Here is a 19,183-nt window from a genome sequence, read left to right on the forward strand (position 1 = left end):
ACCGCAAAAAAAAAAAAAAAAAAAAAAAAAAAAAAAAAAAACACATATAGGAAAATCCAGCCAGGAAAACACAAAAGTTGGTTAACAGGGGCTGTGTTTGCACCAGTTGAACATGGATGATTTTTTCTCTTTAAAAGTTTCTATACCAGTTATATTTAATGGGGGAAAAGACTCAATGTGATTTCAAACAACTCCAGAGACAGCTTGCCATACAATGGACAAAGTGTGAGTTTGGGGGTCAATACGGGCCAGGTTCACATGTTGGTGCTTCACATTGTAGAGTATACCACCTTCCCTAGGTATTGTAATGATTAGATGAGATAATGTATTAAAAAGCAACAGTACCTAGAACAAGTAGGTATACAACAAAGATTCACTTCCTCTCTTTCCCCAGACCAGTTTGAGAGATACCTTTAATGACACAAATCATTGAAAATCAAACAACAGATCTATCTAGTAAATGTTGACTTCAGGGACTTCCCTGGTGGTGCAGTGGTTGGGAGCCCGCCTGCCAATGCAGGGGACTCGGGTTCGAGCCCTGGTCCGGGAAGATCCCACATGCCACGGAGCAACTGGGCCCATGCGTCACAGCTACTGAGCCCACGTGCCACAGCTATTGAAGCCCGGGTGCCCTAGAGCCTTAGAGCCTGTGCTCTGTAGCAGGGGAGGCCACCGCAATGAGAAGCCCGTGCACCACAACTAGAGAAAGCCCGCGCGCAGCAACGAACATCAATGCAGTCATAAATAAATAAATAAATTTATTTTTTTAAAAAATGTTGACTTCAGTCTCAGCAAATGAGATGAATTAGGAATTAAATTCTCTTCAACTTGTTTACTAAATTAACCATATTACATTACTGATTTTCTGCTATAAAGATATGAGGGGGAAAATAAACTGTACTCACACTTCATGATATAAAACCAAAAGCAGTTTACATTAATATTAAACAGCATCCACAGCAGAGATGACTAAAAGTTCTCTAAGCTATATTTAACGAAAGAAATTCACATGTGCCACATAATTATCTGACTCCAATACTTTTCATCCCATTCTGCACACTACTGCCAAACCACCCTTTGTTAAACACCACTTTGATCATGTCAATCCTCTACCCCAACACCTACAATCATTCCCTGCTGCCTACTTCAATTCTAAATTCCTCTATGTCAGTATGCTTCAGGCAAGGTGATGGGGAGGACAGTCTATTGCAGGATCAGAAAGAAATACCTAGATCTTGAGCTGGGTATTAATGGTACCCAGGGTCTTTCTAGCCCTTTCAAAGATCTCGAACTTCAACACTCTCTCCCTTACTATTTCTCACTAGCTTGGCAAACCTGTGTGCTTCACTCTCACAGATATATAAACTGAAGTCCTATATGGTTGCCAGGGGACAGAGACAGAAGAGTATTGGGACTGTTAATAAGTACGGAAATTCTTTTGGGGGGCAATGGAAATGCTTTGTAATTAGATAGTAGATAGTGGTGATGGTTGCATAACATACTGAATATATTTAAAAAACACTGAATTGTATAAAATGGTGAGTTTTATGTTATGTGAATTTATATCTCAATAAAAAATTAAAAAGTTTAAGAATCAGAAAAAAATAATCATGTTACCTAAATTAAAAAAAAAAAATGAACAGGCATTATAATTCAGTGTTTAAGAGGCAGACCCTAGAATCAGACCTCCTAGATCAGTATCCTGGCTCTGTCACTTATCAGCTATGTGACACCTTAGTAATTTACCACTCTGTGCCTCTGTTCCCTCATCTGTAAAGTGGGGACAATAACAGTACGCATCTCACAATGTTGATGAAGGATTAAATAAAGATAGGGAAAGCACTCAGAGCAGTGCATGACACGTCATAAGTGCTATGTTAAGTGTTTGCTATTATTTTTTTATTAACACCAGCTCTGGAGAAGGTGTGGAAAATGAGCACTCAAACCAACTATAACAGTATAAATTGGCAGAACCTCTCACAGGATAATATGGCTGTATACATGGAAATTTTAATTGTCTCTATGCCTTAACCCCACAATTCTATTCCTAGGAAATTATGATAGGGATAGAAGACAAAACATATAAAAATGTAGGTACAAGATTGGTAACATCAGCTTTTTTTTTTATAGCAGCAAAGTGGAAAAAAACCTAAGTGTCCATATGTTGGGAATTAATTAAATAAGTTATTGATGAAATATTATGCAGCCATAAAAGTATGCAGCAGAAACACATACACTGATATGGAAAGACCAAAATCCATTATGAAGTGAAAAAAAGCAGGTTATAAAATTATATAGGGACTTCCCTGGTGGTCCAGTGGTAAAGAATCCGCCTTCCAATTCAGGGGAGGCGGATTGGATCCCTGGTCGGGGAACTAACATCCCACATGCCGCAGGGAAACTAAGCCCGCACGCCACAACTGCTGAGCCCTCGCGCCTCAACTAGAGCCTGCATGCCGCAAACTACAGAGCCCATGAGCTCTGGAGCCCGCGCACTACAACTAGAGAGAGAAAACCCACACACCACAACTAGAAGGAAGCCCACGCACCACAACGAAGAGCCCTCGCCGCAATGAAAGATCCCACATGCTTCAACGAAGATCCTGCATGCCACAGCTAAGACCCAACGCAGCCAAAAAAATAAAGAAAAATAAAGAAACTATATAGTTATAATGCAATTTATATTTTGCAACATATACATGTTTACATAAGTATTTTAAAATTCTGCATGTATATTTAGTGTATTTCCTCCATCAAAAAATTTAAAATCTCAATAAATAAATCTAAATACAACAAAACACCCTCTGGTTCTATTTCTTTTTTTTTCTTTCTTTTTTTGGCCGCTCCACACGGCTTCTGGAATCTTAGTTCCCTGACCAGGGATCGAACCTGGGTCCACAGCAGTGAAAGTACTAAGTCCTAACTACTGGACCGCCAGGGAATTCCCATCTCTGGCTCTATTTCAAACCACTATTCCTTAGTGTCTGCAATACCAAATGGAATGGGAGGTAGCCAGAAGTCACCCACAAGGACAGAAATCTACAAAACAAACTGCAAGTCGGCATGGAAGAAACTGATATTAACTATTCTAAAAGAGAACTTTAAAAGGACTTCACAAACTCTGGTGCATTAGAAAGAGTTCCAGATTCAGAGTTTTGATTATTTGATTAAGTAACTATATAATCTTGGCCAACACTAAATCTCTCTGAGAAATCCCAGTTCCCTAGAGTAAAAATGGGTATACTAATCACTTCTCTGAGGGTTGCAAAGATTAAATGACATCTTTACAAAAGACCACTGGAAACTGTAAAGGTTACTTCTCCCCTTTGGGACAGAAACTCTGATATAACCACAACCTTAAACCATGGCAAACTGTTATAAAATAGTGAATAATTTTTTTAAAAACTAAGTTTAATTAAATGGTAATTAGGAAGCACTTATGGTCTGAACATGGAGAAGCAAACAATGGTAAACATAATGGCACCACTTAAAAAATATCTCAAACTACTTTAAAGTGAAAAAAACTATGAAAAAATGAACACAAGACACTAAACAAAGACTGAGCTGACTTGTGAACAATAGAGGATTTAAATATACAATAAGGCTATAAACAACAGAACTGAAATAGAAATAACAGCAGTTTAGATTCACTTGTAAAACAGTATTATACGAAAGCTGACAAGGCAAAATAAGGTAAACTGAAAAATTCCAAAAGATCTGTCCTGTGAACAATAGTGGCTCCAGGTTAAACAGGATATGCCAAAGCAAACACCCATATCAAGGAAAAAGTTCAAACTTTTTCTGGTATAAATTGAAATAGTTTCAGCATAAACATTACGATACTGCAGAGGAGAATGGCAATCATCACAGACTTCTTCTTTACATTTTTCCATATTCCTCAACTTTCTTATATCAAACAAATACTGCCTTTATAACAAAGAAAAAAGGTGTGGGTTGTTTTTTTCCTTTTTTTTTCTTTTCTTTGCTTTTTTTTTTTTAAACCATGGAAAAGAAAGACTCAGAATATTTGCACAAAAATGAGAGGGATGGCGCCATGGCTGAAAAGTTTCTGAAGGCAGAAGAATATGTTAAGAACTTTAGAATTCAAAAACTGATGAAACTACTGAGCCATGAAAAATACATGACACTTGTAAAAAGGAAATAGATTCAAATAGTAACAAAAGATTAACAGTAAATCATCTAATAAACTAAAAGCAAATAGGGAGTTTTAAGATTTAAACATAGAATTTCAAAGTACATGAGAAGAAAAATATGCAAAATCCTAAATGCTTCATTTCTCCCATGAGAGAAGCTAATAATGGAATTAATAGTAAGAATAGTGAAAATAGTTCTGCTAAAACAATGTTTCTAATAATGTAAAAAAGGGGGGAGAGGGAAGGAGGAGGTAAATGGGTTGACATTATCTCCCAATTCAGCTTTTACAAAAGTGAGGGCTTCCCTGGTGGCGCAGTGGTTGAGAATCTGCCTGCTAATGCAGGGGACACGGGTTCGAGCCCTGGTCTGGGAGGATCCCACATGCCATTGAGCAACTAGGCGCGTGAGCCACAACTACTGAGCCTGCGCGTCTGAAGCCTGTGCTCCCAACAAGAGAGGCCGCGATCGTGAGAAGCCCATGCACCACGATGAAGAGTGGCCCCCACTTTCCGCAACTAGAGAAAGCCCTTGCACAGAAACAAAGACCCAACACAGCCAAAAATTAATTAATTAATTTTTTTTAAATGAAAATTTACACACCATTAGAGAAATCACATATATAGGAGAAATGAGGGATAACATATATGAACTTAAAAGATGGTTGGTTATAATAAAAAAGACAATAACAAGTATTGGCCAGAATATGGAGAAATTAGAACCCTCAGACATTGCTGGTGAAAATGTAAAATGGTGCAGCCACTTAGGAAAACAGTTTGGCAGTTCCTCAAAATGTTAAACATAGACTTACCATGTGACCCAGCAATTCTACTCCTAGGTATGTACCCAAGAAAACTGAAAACATATGTGCACACAAAAACGTGTGCATGAATGTTCATAGCAGCATTATTCATAATAGCTCAAAAGTAGAAACAAACCAAATGTCCATCAGGTGATGAATGGATAAACAGAATGTGATATTATCCATACAATGAACTATTATTTGGTCATAAAGAGGAATGAAATTCTGAAACATGCTATGACATGGATGAACCTTGAAAACATTATGCTAAGTGAAAGAAGCCAATCACCAAAGGCCACATATTGTATGATTCCACTTATATGCAATGTCTAAACTTGGCAAATCTACAGTGAAAGATACATTAGTGGTTGCCTAGGGCTGTGGGAGTAGGGTTTGGGGAATGACTGCTAAGGAATATGAAGTCTCTTTTGGGGAGGACAAAAAAGTTCCAAAATTGATTGTGGTGATGGTTGCACAACCTTGTGGCTATACTAAAAACAACTGGATTTTACATTTTAAAAGATAATCACGATCATGGAGGGTAACACAAATATCATAATTATTTCACTTAATGTAAATGGGCTGAATACCTATGAAAGCAGAATGGTCTACATATACATTGGGAAACAAATCCCAACACTTAAAAACTAAAAAACAAACACAAATCCAAAAAGGAATGGGCAACATTATGACTTCAGGAGATTCTTTAAATCTGCCTTGCACAAAAATAAAAAGTACAACAAAAAATGAAACAAAAACTATTCAATGTATATGTCCCTAACAGAATAACAAAAATATAAGAAAAATTGTGAAAAATAAACCTGTATCATAACTGGAGGCTTCAATGTTTCATTAACAATAGATGACTACACAAAGAATTAAAAGTACAGAACTGATATAAAGCATAAATTAAACCATTTCCCTTGGTAGGAGCCAACTTGGCAGAGTCAGGTTCAGAAAAGAAAGATTTAGATACATAGATATAGATATAATATAGATATAGATATAGATGTAAGGTAGATAGAGATATACATACATATAGATAGAGATAGAGATAGATAGACTTAGATACAGAAAGAGACTATGATAGAGCAAATGTGGTGAAACCTTAACTGGGAAACCTGGGTATACTACATCAACTTACCTCAAAGTTTAAAATTCAAAAAAAAATTTTAAGTTTAAGTAAAATTAATAGTTATATAATAGGAGGACTTCCCTGGTGGCACAGTGGTTAATAGTCCACCTGCCAATGCAGGGGACATGGGTTCAAGCCCTGGTCCGGGAGGATCCCACATGCCACGGAGCAACTAAGCCCATGCACCACAACTACTGAGCCTGTGCTCTAGAGTCCGTGAGCCACGACTGCTGAGCCCACATGCCACAACTAATGAAGCGCGGGTGCCTAGAGCCCGTGCTCCGCAACGGGAGAGGCCACCGCAGTGAGAGGCCCACGCACTGCGGGGAAGAGTGGCCCCCGCTCGCCGCAACTAGAAAAAAGAAAGCCCACATGCAGAATCGAAGACCCAACGCAGCCAAAAATAACTAAATAAATTAATTAATTTTTTTAAAAAAGTTATATAATAGGAGACTAAGAAGCCAAGGAAATAACACTTTATTTTCTGAGGTATATTTCATAAAATGTGTTCTCATACTAGAACGCAGAGACACAGCCAGTTCTAATGTGAAAACCTAGAAATTCTATGACACATTCTTAGACCATAATGCAAAACCACAAAACAATTTATCTGTAACATATCTAAATTCATAAATTTTACAACAATGATGAAAGGAATGTTATCAAAAATGCCTGTGGTCTTAAGGGAAAAGAAAAACAATGATCTGTTTCCACCTCAAGAATTTAGAAAGAAAAAAAAGGGAAAGTTGAAAAAGAGGAAGTACTAAAACTAAGATATAAAATTAATAAAGGAAAACTAAATATGATAAAAAAATATCGTTAGAGAGTGTTTCAAGGAAAATCGTATAGTCAGAGATAGCAGGGTAGCTTTCAAATACGAAGAGGCAGGAGGTGGATTCAAGGCAAAGGTTGAGAAGGAAAAGAACAGAGTGCAGCACTGTGGGTGGAAATGTAAATTGATACAGCCACTATGGAGAACAGTATGGAGGTTCCTTAAAAAACTAAAAATAGAACTACCATTATGACCCAGCAATCCCACTACTGGGCATATACCCTGAGAAAACCATAATTCAACAACAGTATGTACCACAATGTTCATTGCAGCACTATTTACAATAGCCAGGACATGGAAGCAACCTAAGTGTCCATCGACAGATCAATGGATAAAGAAGATGTGGTACATATATACAATGGAATATTACTCAGCCATAAACAGAAACAAAATTGAGCTATTTGTAGTGAGGTGGATGGACCCAGAGTCTGTCATACAGAGTGAAGTAAGTCAGAAAGAAAAAAACAAATACCATATGCTAAAACTATTATATGGAATCTAACAAAAAAAAATGGTTCTGAAGAACCTAGGAGCAGGACAGGAATAAAGACGCAGACGTAGAGAATGGACTTGAGGACACGGGGAAGGGGAAGGATAAGCTAGGATGATGTGAGAGAGTGGCATGGACATATATACTACCAAATGCAAAATAGACAGCTAGTGGGAAGCAGCCGCATAGCACAGGGAGATGAGCTCAGTGCTTTGTGACCACCTAGAGGGGTGGGATAGGAAGGGTGGGAGGGAGATGCAAGAGGGAGGAGATATGGGGAGGTATGTATACCTATAGCTGATTCACTTTGTTATAAAGCAGAAACTAACACACCATTGTAAAGCAATTATACCCCAACAAAGATGTTAAAAAAAAAAAAAAAGAACAGTGCAGCAGAAGTTGCAAGGAGTACAGGCAGGAGAGGTGCTCAGATGGTAAGGGTTTGAAACTGCAGAAATAAGGATTTGCATTTAAGTTGGTGATGGTGAGTAACAGGAATGAGGGAAGGAATACACACCAATTTGACCCTCCTCCAAAAAGGCTCTCCATCCCAAATCAAGAGCATCACAGTTCATCCCGCCTCCTATGGCAGGTGATCCAGAAGCTAAGGGAGAAAAAGGTCAATGAAAGGATGGCTGGGTAGGGACTAACAAAGTGAACAGCTGATGCCCCACTAGACAACTCTGGAGGATTTCTGCCACGTGGCAAGAGCCTAATGTTACCAATACCTCCAAGTTTAGAAGGGCAGGCCACAATCCAGATTTTTAAGTGACACCTCAAGATTTTTAATGGTTAACAACCAATGCAATTTTTAAAAATGCAGTGCAGGCCAAACAAGTCCTCTGAGTTCTCCCCATTTCCACTACTGTTATCTTTCACCATGCTCCCAGTCTCTTCCCTTCTCCCTTTCATCTTCAACAATTCCAGACGTTGTTTTCTAAAACCACAATGTCACTCGAATCCTTTAAGTTTCCCTTTGTCTTCAGAGCAAGTGCCGAACCTTCAGCTCAGGCTTCAAGGCCTTCCTCTAACATGGTGGCAGTTGTGCGACTCACCTCCTGCCTTAATCCCCACGTCCCAGTATCCCCAAATATTCCCCTCACTGTCGCATCTTTGTACCTTTTGCAACAGCATTCCCATGGCACAGAGAATACCCCTTCCAACTCTTCTCAGTTTCTATGTTCATTCAGTCATTAATTCCACAAATAAATATGAGATGGGGGACTTCCCTGGTGGCACAGTGGTTTAGAATCCGCCTGCCAATGCAGGGGACACGGGTTTGAGTCCTGGTCCAGGAAGATTCCACATGCCGCGGAGCAGCTAAGCCCATGCGCCACAACTACTGAGCCTGTGCTCTAGAGCCCGTGAGCCACAACTACTGAGCCCGCATGCCACAACCACTGAAGCCTGCACGCCCTAGAGCCCATGCTCCGCAACAAGAGAAGCCACCGCAATGAGAAGCCCACGCACTGCAACGAAGAGTAGACCCCGCTCGCCTCAACTAGAGAAAGTCCGCGCACAGAAACAAAGACCCAACACAGCCAAAAATAAATAAATAAAATTAATTAATTTTAAAAAAATGTATGAGATGGGCATCTAATTTTGTGCCAGACACAGTTCTAGGCACAGATAACACAGCAATGAAAGAAACAGACAAAAATCCCTGCCCTCATGGATCTACACAGAGGAGTCGGAGAATAAGTAACATGTATAACAGGTCACACAGGAAAAGGTGCTTTGGAGCAGGAAGAAAATATAAATGAGGATTAGAGTGGAACAGGGGCAGAAGGGGTGGAAGGTGGAAAAGCGTGCAATTTTAGGGCATCATTTTGCAAGTGATATTAAAGACGTGAAGGAGATGAGGGGATAAACAACTGGGACAAGAAGTTTCCAAGCAAAAGGAACATCAACAGCAAAGACCTCAGGCAAAAGTGGGGCTGGTGTTTCAGGCTCACATTCTGCCTGTAAAACCCAGCTAGACTGCCACTTATTCAGAGAAAGTGTTGTTTTGATGCCTAGAAATCAGAATTATTAATTCCCTCAACACTGTATCTGTATCTTCCTTAGGGCACCTTGCATAGTGGAAACTCTCACTGATGAATTAATCATAAAAGTCAGGTAGAGCAAGGAATCATTTTTTAAAATGACACATACATATTATAACCATTTTTAACTTTAAACATATAAATGTACATTCATTTCCCCATGTGCCATCAAGACCTTCGGGTCTGCCAAATGCAGCTCCCCCATTCCTTGGATAAACCACACTCATAGTCCATTATCTACAACGTCCGTTTTCCTCTCTTTTACAGTAGAACGGGACTTAAAAATACTTGCCAAGTTTCCTAGGAGCAGAGTCCTGCCAGAGATTTATAAGGTTTCCCCAATCTGTTTCAGCTGTCTTTACCACAATGTAATTCATTGAAAGGCAATTCTTTCAGCTTCATGCCTTTATCAAGTCTTTCCAAAGCAATGCATAAAAACAATTCCTCGTGCATTCACATTTCATCTATTTGAGTAATATTTACTAATTTATACTCACAACTACCAGTGGTATAAGTAAATCTGAGAACAAACACAAGTGATTCTTGGTAAGCAGAGAAATCAAATGATACACAGACAAACCAGAGTTAACCTACCCCTGGAGCATCTGTGTGCTGTGGGATTTGGACAGTATGGTTTACTAAGGGAATGTTTAATACAGAAAGTTAAAATCAAGCCCAGCAAAGGATCTGAATAGACATTCTTCCAAACAAGATATATAAATGGCCGTTACGCATATAAAAATGTGCTCAACATCATTAGGGAAATGCAAATCGAAACCATATTGATCCACAACTTCAACTAGGACTCCAACTAGGATGACTATAATCAAAAAGACAATATAACAAGTGTTGGAGAGGATGTGGAGAAATTGGAACCCTCATACAGTGCTGGGGATAATCTAAAATGGTTGCAGCTCCTTAAGGAAAGTTTGCTAGTTCCTCAAAATGTTAGAGTTAAACAAGAAAATTGAAAACATATGCCCACACAAAGACTTGTACATGAACGTTCACAGCAGCATTTTTCATAAAGCCAAAAAGTGTAAACAACCCAAATGTCCATCAACTGACAGAAAAACAAAATGTGCCATATACATCCACACTGTGGAATATTACTCAACCATAAAAATGAATAAAGTTTTGATACATGCTACAACATGGATGACTCCTGAAAATGTCAGGCTAAGTGAAAGAAGCCAATCACAAAAGGCCACATACTGTATGATTCCATTTATATGCAACGTCCAAAATAGGCAGATCCATAACATCAGAAATAAGATTAGTAGTTGCTAAGGGCTGGGGGGAAAGAGGAATATGGAATCACGGTTAATAGGTGTGGGATTTCTTTTTGGAGTGAAATGTCCTGGAATTAGATAATGGTGATGATTGTGCAACTTCGTGACTATACTAAAAATCACTTAACTGTACACCTTTTAAAAATTCCAATGCTGTCAGTGTTCAATAAATGCTTACTTTTGAGTGGGGTGGAGGGAAGAGGGAGAAAGCCCAGGTCTAGTAAATAGAAATTTCCTGTGTATATTTATAAGAGGCTAACTAACCACCTCTGTTGGAACATAAGGCCCTTGAAGGCAAAGATGACCTCTCATACATTCCCTTAATATCTAGTATATTAGGTTATACTAGGCAGGTATTCAATCAAGTTTCACTAAATAAGTTAATAAACACCCACATATTACATACCAGGGATCTAGAAGTGTCCTGATCAAGATTTTATACTAATCAGGAAAAATTCACTTTTTATTCCCCAAAATCCTGAATTGCCACTAACAAGGCACTTCTGTTAGGTCCCATTTGTTTACTTTTGTTTTTATTTCCATTACTCTAGGAGATGGATCCAAAAAAATATTGCTTCAAATTTATGTCAAAGAGTATTCTGCCTATGTTTTTCTCTATGAGTTTTATAGTATCTGGTCTTACATTTAGGTCTTTAATCCATTTTTAGTTTACTTTTGTACATGGGGTTAGAGAATGTTCTAATTTCATTCTCTTATTTGTTTGTTTGTTTGTTTATTTTTTGCCATGCCACACAGCTTGCAGGATCTTAGTTCCCTGATCAGGTATCAAACTTGGGCCCCGGAAGTGAAAGTGCCAAGTCCTAACCATGACCACCAGGGAATTCCCTCCAATTTCATTCTTTTACACATAGCTGTGCAGTTTTCCCAGCACCACTTATTGAAGAGATTGTCTTTTCTCCACTGTATATTCTTGCCTTTGTCATAGATTATTTGACCGTAAGTGCATAGGTTTATTTCTGGGCTTTGTATTCTGTTCCGTTGATCTATATGTCTGTTTTTGTGCCAGTACCATACTGTTTTGATTATCGTAGCTTTGTAGTATAGTCTGAAGTCAGGGAGCATAATTCCTCCAGCACCGCTCTTCTTTCTCAACATTGCTTTGGCTATTCAGGGTCTTTTGTGTTTCCATACAGATTTTAAAATTTTTTGTTCTATTTCTATGAAAAATGCCATTGGTAACTTGATAGGGATTGCACTGAATCTGTAGATTGCCTTGGACAGTATGGCCATTTTATTTATTTATTTTTTAATTTATTTATTTTTGGCTGCATTGGGTCTTCATTGCTGTGTGCAGGCTTTCTTTAGTTGTGGCAAGTGGGGGCTACTCTTCGTTGTGGTGCACGTGCTTCTCATTGCGGTGGCTTCTCTTGCTGCAGAGCACGTGCTCTAGGCATGTGGGCTTCAGTAGTTGTGCCTCACGGGCTCTAGAGTGCAGGCTCAGTAGCCGTGGTGTACGAGCTTAGCTGCTCCACAGCATGTGGGATCTTCCCGGACCAGGGATCGAACCCATGTCTCCTGCATTGGCAGGCGGATTCTTAATCACTGTGCCACCAGGGAAGTCCCAGTATGGTCATTTTAACAACATTGATTCTTCCAGTCCAAGAACACGGTATATCTTTCCATCTGTTGTGTCATTTCAATTTCTTTCATCAGCGTCTTACAGTTTTTGGAATACAGGTGTTTTGCCTCCTTAGGTAGGTTTATTCCTAGGTATTTTATTCTTTTTGATGTGATGGTAAATGGGAGTGTTTCCTTAATTTCTCAACAAGGCACTTCTCTTAACCTGAAGTTTATATCATCCATTTATATCATCCTTACCACCACCACAATCCAGAGGATCCACTTCTAATTCCCGTGATATTTTAAAAACCTACTTCAAATTCTCCCCCTTACGTCTCTCACCAGTGTGGCCTGTTGGTCTCTCTGAATGTTTTTCTTTCTCTTTAACCCCATTCCCTAAGACATCTATGTCTCACATGTTTAGCCCCATTTTTTCTTCTCTAACACCCTAGAGCCAAAAAAGACTATTATCTCCACATTATAAATGAAAAAGGGGGGGGCATATCTAAGGTTACCTGGTCTCCTGGGTTCAAGGTTCATTTTTCTTCACATAAATCCTGTATTTCCAGACTTTTTTCTCTTTGGATGAACATGGAGCTTTCTGATAAGTTAGATTTTTTAAAAGAATAAGTACAAATAAAAAGATAAAATCAAAACAATAAGTATAAAGTCCACAATGAGTGGAGAACTGAGACAGAGGACAATTTTTTTTTAAGTCTTGTTTAGAACAAGAAGAGATAAACAAAGGGCCCACTGCTTAGGGAAGATGTTGTGATATCAAGAAATAACAGGGATAATACAGATCCTTTCAGTTTCTTCTTTGTTTACATAATCTTCTCCAAAGAGCATGATGTTCAAACTAGGAAAGGTAGAACTCTGATAAAACAAAGCTAACATCTAAGGTAAGTGGCATGGAAAGTGGACAGTAATGGAATAGAGAGCTAGTTCAACAGAATTTGCTTTCTGATCCAAACAAATCATACTCCATGGTACTGAAAAAACTTTAAGATCTGACTGCTGATTATCTAAGCTATTTTGGCAAGGTGCCAGAAGACCAGAAATGAGAGAATGCATTCTCAATTTTCAAAAAAGGAGAAATGGAAATCCAGGAAAAAAATCCATAAGTAAAGTTGCCACATATCCACTGAAAAACTCTAGAATGGGTAAATAAGTTTTTGAACACAATAAAAAGAAAAGGCCACCATGTGCTCTTGATTAAGGCAGACTATATGACATTTGCTTTTTGATATGATTACTAAAATGGAAAATGGATGATACAGACATATATATATACTGATTCAAACAAGACAATCTGACAGAATCTTTTAATGATAGGCTGGCGAACAAAATGGGAAAATGTTGAACAGCAGAAGCTCAAAAATCTGTCAAATGCAACTAGGAGGATGCATAGCTTTCTGAACATCTGGTTGATTAATGTATCAACATCAACCGATTTAGAAGCAAGTCAGCTGTAAAATATCACATAGTTCCATTCTTTTCCACAATCTAGACAACTTCTATTAATTTAATAAAGCCACAGATCTGCTCTTCACATTTACAAGGGCCACAAAGCTGTGAGTGACCCAACTTACACAGCCAGACAGAATCCGGCTTCAGAAAGGTCAGAGTAGGCTGAAATGACGGTCCAAAACCCAAAATGAAAATCAACAGGGAGTCAAGGCCAGCATTTAGATTTTAAAACTCAAACATGTAAAGGAGTAAACTTTGTGGAAAATACCTGGGTAACAAAAGCTACTAAAAAAGTCTATGCACAATCTCAACCTGCATTAATAGATGCCTATGTTCAGACTGGAGTATTATAGCTGTCTAATTAATCAACTTAAAAAAATTTATTTTCCGGGGCTTCCCTGGTGGTACAGTGGTTAAGAATCCACCTGCCAGTGCAGGGGACACGGGTTCAAGCCCTGGTCCGGGAAGATCCCACATGCCACAGAGCAACTAAGCCCGTGCACCACAACCACTGAGCCTGTGCTCTAGAACCCGCGAGCCACAACTACTGAGCCCACATGCCACAACTACCGAAGCCCATGCGCCTAAAGCCTGTGCTCCGCAACAAGAGAAGCCACCGCAATGAGAAGCCCGCACACCACAATGAAGAGCAGCCCTGGGGCTTCCCTGGTGGCGCAGTGGTTAAGAATCCGCCTGCCAATGCAGGGGACAGGGGTTCGAGCCTTGGTCCAGGAAGATCCCACATGCCATGGAGCAACTAAGCCCGTGCGCCACAACTACTGAGCCTGCACTCTAGAGCCCGCAAGCCACAACTACTAAGCCCACATGCTACAACTACTGAAGCCCATGTGCCTAGAGCCCCTGCTCTGCAGCAAGAGAAGCCACTGCAATGAGAAGCCTGCTCACCGCAACGAAGAGTAGCCCCCACTCGCTGCAACTAGAGAAAGCCCGCATGCAGCAACGAAGACCCAATGTAGCCAAAAATAAATAAATAAATAAAATTTATTTTTAAAAAAAAAAGAGCAGCCCCCTCTCGCCGCAACTAGAGAAAGCCCACACACAGCATTGAAGACCCAACGCAGCCAAAAATAAATAAATTTATTTTTTAAAATTTTATTTTTCATATGAATCATTCCCAGATCTTCATCCTAGAAAGAGTTATGACAAGAATCTACAAATATCATTTAGTTAAAACTCTAGCTTTAGACCCAGTTATTCAAGTATATCTTAGCATTAGGAAACATTTTGTTTGATGAGCCTAATTTACTGTTATATATTTCAAAATATCAATATACCCTTGAAAGAAGACTCCGATATTATTAAATCCAAATCCCTCTTTTAATAAAAGAGGAAACTAAGAAGAATTAAGTAACTTGCTCCAAATCACACAGTTTCTTAGCAAGGGCCAAAATCCCCAAATCAGTCCCTTTTTTCCACACCCTGTGGGTTTCCAGCCCTGTATGTCCTTTCTTAAAACTTGTACTATCCATAAAGAGTTAGAATGCATACACAAAAACATCCGTCAATACACACTTTATTTTGCTAAGGACAAATTATCTCAGCAAGAACAAATAACCACAGCACATTAGCCCATAAAATATTTTGACATGGTGTGATCACTTACTAATTTGATAACCAGTATTTGTTACAAAAAGGCACTCTAATATACAAATGACTTTTATTTTTAACCATTAAAGTGTGATTAATGATTAAAATATTATCCCATATTCCACTTAACATTAGAAAAATAGGGACTTCCCTGGTGGCGCAGTGGTTAAGAATCTGCCTGCCAGTGCAGGGGACACGGGTTGGAGCCCTGGTCGGGGAAGATCCCAGATGCTGTGGAGCAACTAAGCCTGTGCGCCACAACTACTGAGCCTGCGCTCTAGAGCCCGCAAGCCACAACTACTGAGCCCCCGTGCCACTACTACTGAAACCCGTTCACCTAGAGCCTGTGCTCTGCAACAAGAGAAGCCCGGGCGCCCCAACTAGAGAAAGCCCACACGCAGCAATGAAGACCCAACACAGCCAAAAATAAATAAAGTTTTTTTTTAATTAGAAAAATAAAGTAAAAGTTATTTCATGGGTGGAAAAGTTTTAATGGACACACTGTTGTTTACTATGCTAACCCCTCCCTGATCATAAAACATGTCATTATGACAATTATTAAAAGATTTTTAGACCTTCAAACCTTAACAGCGGGCCAAAGGTTTTCTTCATGTAGGGTAGCATAAGCACCTGTGCTGAGGCCCTCTGGCTCCCTCCTCACTCCCCCCAAAAAAATGCCCCTTCAAGAGCCCTTTGGGTACAAAGGTTGTCTGGCAGGCAGACCAGCCGGATTCCCTGTGGCCTGTCCACCCTCTCTTTCCCCCTCTCCCCCACCCCCCATGCTGCTTCTCCCACCCTTGGTTCAAAGAAGACAAGTGGAGAATGATAACTGATAAAAGGGCAAGTTAGCAAGGCTGTGGCTTATGATCACTAGCATCTGCCAGGCCAGCTCCAGGAGGACCTACCCACCCCTAAATGAGACCTGGAAGCCTCTCCTTGCCCCAGGGCTCCTCTGGGACCCATTGTGAAAGGAAAAGGGAACTTCACGGCCAGGATACCCTCCTCCACAGTCTTGTCCCCAGCAGGCTCTTTGTTTCCAGCAGCTGCGGGGGTGCAGACGGCCTCGGAGAGAGGGGAGAGGTCACTCCCGTGCTCCCGTGGCTGCCAACCTCCAGGCCCTCCCGCAAAGCAGACAAACGCATGCACACGATCACTCCCTCGGAACCGCTTCCCTCTTTCCACACCACCTTAACCAGGCTCACACCTTGCTACACAGAGGCACTCCCTGAGACCTAACTGCCTCTTTCTGTTAGCTAAATCCTACACAGGATGATTCCCTAGCTAACCTCCCTCTGAATCGACACAAACGAGGTTCACCCCAGGACCCGCACCCTTCCTCTTCAGTGCATACCCCCGGCACATCCCTGAGCTCCTGGCTTCACCCAGCGCAACACACAAAAGCAGAGGGTCACTTCCCGGGCCCCAGGACCTTCCCTGCTCATATCCACAGACCCGGGGTCACTACAAGCTCCGAGCGCCCACCTCTCAACCCAAAAGACACACACACACACACACACACACACACACACTATCACTCTACTTGGTCAATCTGCGTCCTCTGGGCCACCCGTTCCCTTTACCCACACGACCCCTCTGAGACCCGAGTGCCCGAAGAAGGACTCTCCCCAGCTCACATTCACTCCCCTGGCCCCTCACCGTCACACATACACACAGAAAATCCCTGCCTGGGGCCGCCCTCCCTCCCCTGAGCCTTCACAACACAAACACGCGCTCCCGCGTGTACACCCACGATCACACCGGGGGCCCCGGCCGCTGCCGGTCGGGCCTCACCTCCTCCCAACACTCCCGGCCGCCCGCGCCCAGCCACCCGGCACACACGGACTCACGCACAGCCACTCCCCGGCCCCACGCCGGTCCCCAAGCCCGCACCGCGCGCTTGCGCCCTGCCCCGCGCCCTCGCTCACCCTCGGCCCAGCTCCCAGGACCCCCACGCTCGGGCCCGGCCCAGCCGGGTCGCGGGGACCTGCAGGGAGGCGGCAGCGGGAGCGGAGGGAGGGAGGGGCCGCAGGGGCGCGCTCCGGCCAGTCCTACCTGAGCAGTTGATGCTCTTGCCTTTGCCGCCGGGACAGTCCCCGCCGCCGCCGCCTCCGCCACCCGGGGGCTGGTTGGACGCGCGGCTCCCGGGCAGAGAGAAAGCGAAAAGCAGAAGCACCGACGTGTAACAGCAGAAGGCGAGCGGGGGCGCGGCCGGCAGCCGGAGCGGCGCCTCAGCGGCCGCGGCGCCCATGACTGGCGCCCCTGGACGGCGGGAAGCGCAGGGAAGCGCAGGCCCCGGGCATCCAGCCGCGCGCCGGGAGCCCCGCCGCTGCCTCGGCGCCAACTACCAGCCGCGCCGCTGCGCCCAGTAGCAGTCCCCCAGCATCCCCGCCCCACCCGCAGCGCCCACCAGGCCCTGGCCCGCCGCGCTCGGGACGGAGTCGGAGCGTCGGGACGGGTGCGCGCGAGGGTTCGAGCCCGCGCCGGGGAGACCGAGGCCGGGGGAAGAGCGGGCGCGCGCGCGGCGGGAAGGGGTCGTGGGGCGGGGGTCGCGGGGCGGGGGCAGGCCCAGCCCCTCGCTCGCCTGCTTGCCTTCCCTTTGTGTCCGCAGCCGTCGCCGCCGCGTCACAAAGACCCCGGCCCGCCCGGTGAGGGGAGCGTGACAGAGCCGCCGGCGGGAGGGGTGGCTACGACCCCGCCCCGCGCACACCCCCAGCGCTCGCGCCGGCAGCTCCGCCCCCGCCCGCGGCCGGCGCCGCCTCCGGGGGAGCTATTGTTCCTGCGGCGGGGCGGGAGCGCGGGGGGTGGGAGGTGCTGTCGCCCTTCGGTCCGGCCACGGGGGGCTGGCGGGCGCCGTGGAGGCTCCGAAAGCATTACCCTAACAGACATTTTTGCCGCCCTTTGTGAGCATTTTTGAACCGTTTCTTTGGCCCAGCAAAAGGGCAGGTGGTCTATGATATAGCTATTTTCTAGGTGAAGAAACTGAGCCGCGGAGAAGTGAAGGTGACTTGTACAAGGTCACCTACGAGGAAACGGGCAGGACCCCAGAATTGGAACTCAAGTTCTGACTCCAGCTTTGTAGTTCTTAGAGATGGGGATAAATGGCTAAAGTACTCGGATCCTCATCCCTACCCTATTCCCACAAACGCCAAATGAATTTAAAATAGTTTTTAAAATTCTATACTGCCCTCTCCCCCTAATAATAGCTAATATTTAGATAGGATTTGCTACATACGAGACCTGGACAACGTACTTTACATGAATCCCCTCCAGTTCTTTTTTACAGCCTGCAAGGGAGTTTTCATTCTCATCCGCATTCTACAAAGGAGGAAGTTGAGACACAGAGAGGTAAAGTGATGACTCCCAATCCAGTGCTCTTCCTACCACATTGTGCAAAATGAGACCCAGCCACAGGCAGTAAGAGCATGGACTGAATTGTTTGAAATTCCTCTACTTTTTTCATTCTATTATGCTGCCTCTTACCTCAGAAGGAATTTTAAAATCTCATTGGATTTTACAAGCAAAGCCACATTAGGGATAATGTCTTCAATATAAATAGGAGACAATATGCTTAATATAAATCAGAAGGAAAAAGTTGATACAGTAGAAAAATGGGAAGCTAATGTCTTCTTCACATAAAATACAGACAATAAATATGAAAAGATACTTAAACCCACTACTAGTAAAAGGCAGATTAAACTTACAAAACTTTTTTTTCCTGTTGATGACTAACGAGTTAAAAGAAATGACAAAACCTAGCATTATTAATTTATATGTTT

At 42.5% G+C, this 19,183-nt stretch overlaps 1 protein-coding gene across 2 annotated transcripts in view; it reads right to left on the bottom strand.

Annotated features, from left to right (window-relative positions):
• The window catches only part of TMEFF1 (transmembrane protein with EGF like and two follistatin like domains 1), a 142,995-nt gene that overhangs the window by 76,195 nt on the left and 47,617 nt on the right, over positions 1-19,183 (bottom strand). Inside the window, exon 1 of one of the 2 annotated variants that reach the window (XM_032635708.1) lies at positions 17,460-18,058. The exons of the other annotated variant lie outside the window; for it this stretch is intronic. Coding sequence (XP_032491599.1) covers positions 17,460-17,655 — 196 coding nt within the window. The 5' untranslated portion in view covers positions 17,656-18,058. Of the gene's footprint in view, positions 1-17,459; positions 18,059-19,183 lie in introns of those variants that run through there. 2 annotated transcript variants of the gene reach the window in all.

The sequence above is a fragment of the Phocoena sinus genome, chromosome 6 (assembly GCF_008692025.1).
Source record: "Phocoena sinus isolate mPhoSin1 chromosome 6, mPhoSin1.pri, whole genome shotgun sequence".
Lineage (NCBI taxonomy): Eukaryota > Metazoa > Chordata > Mammalia > Artiodactyla > Phocoenidae > Phocoena > Phocoena sinus.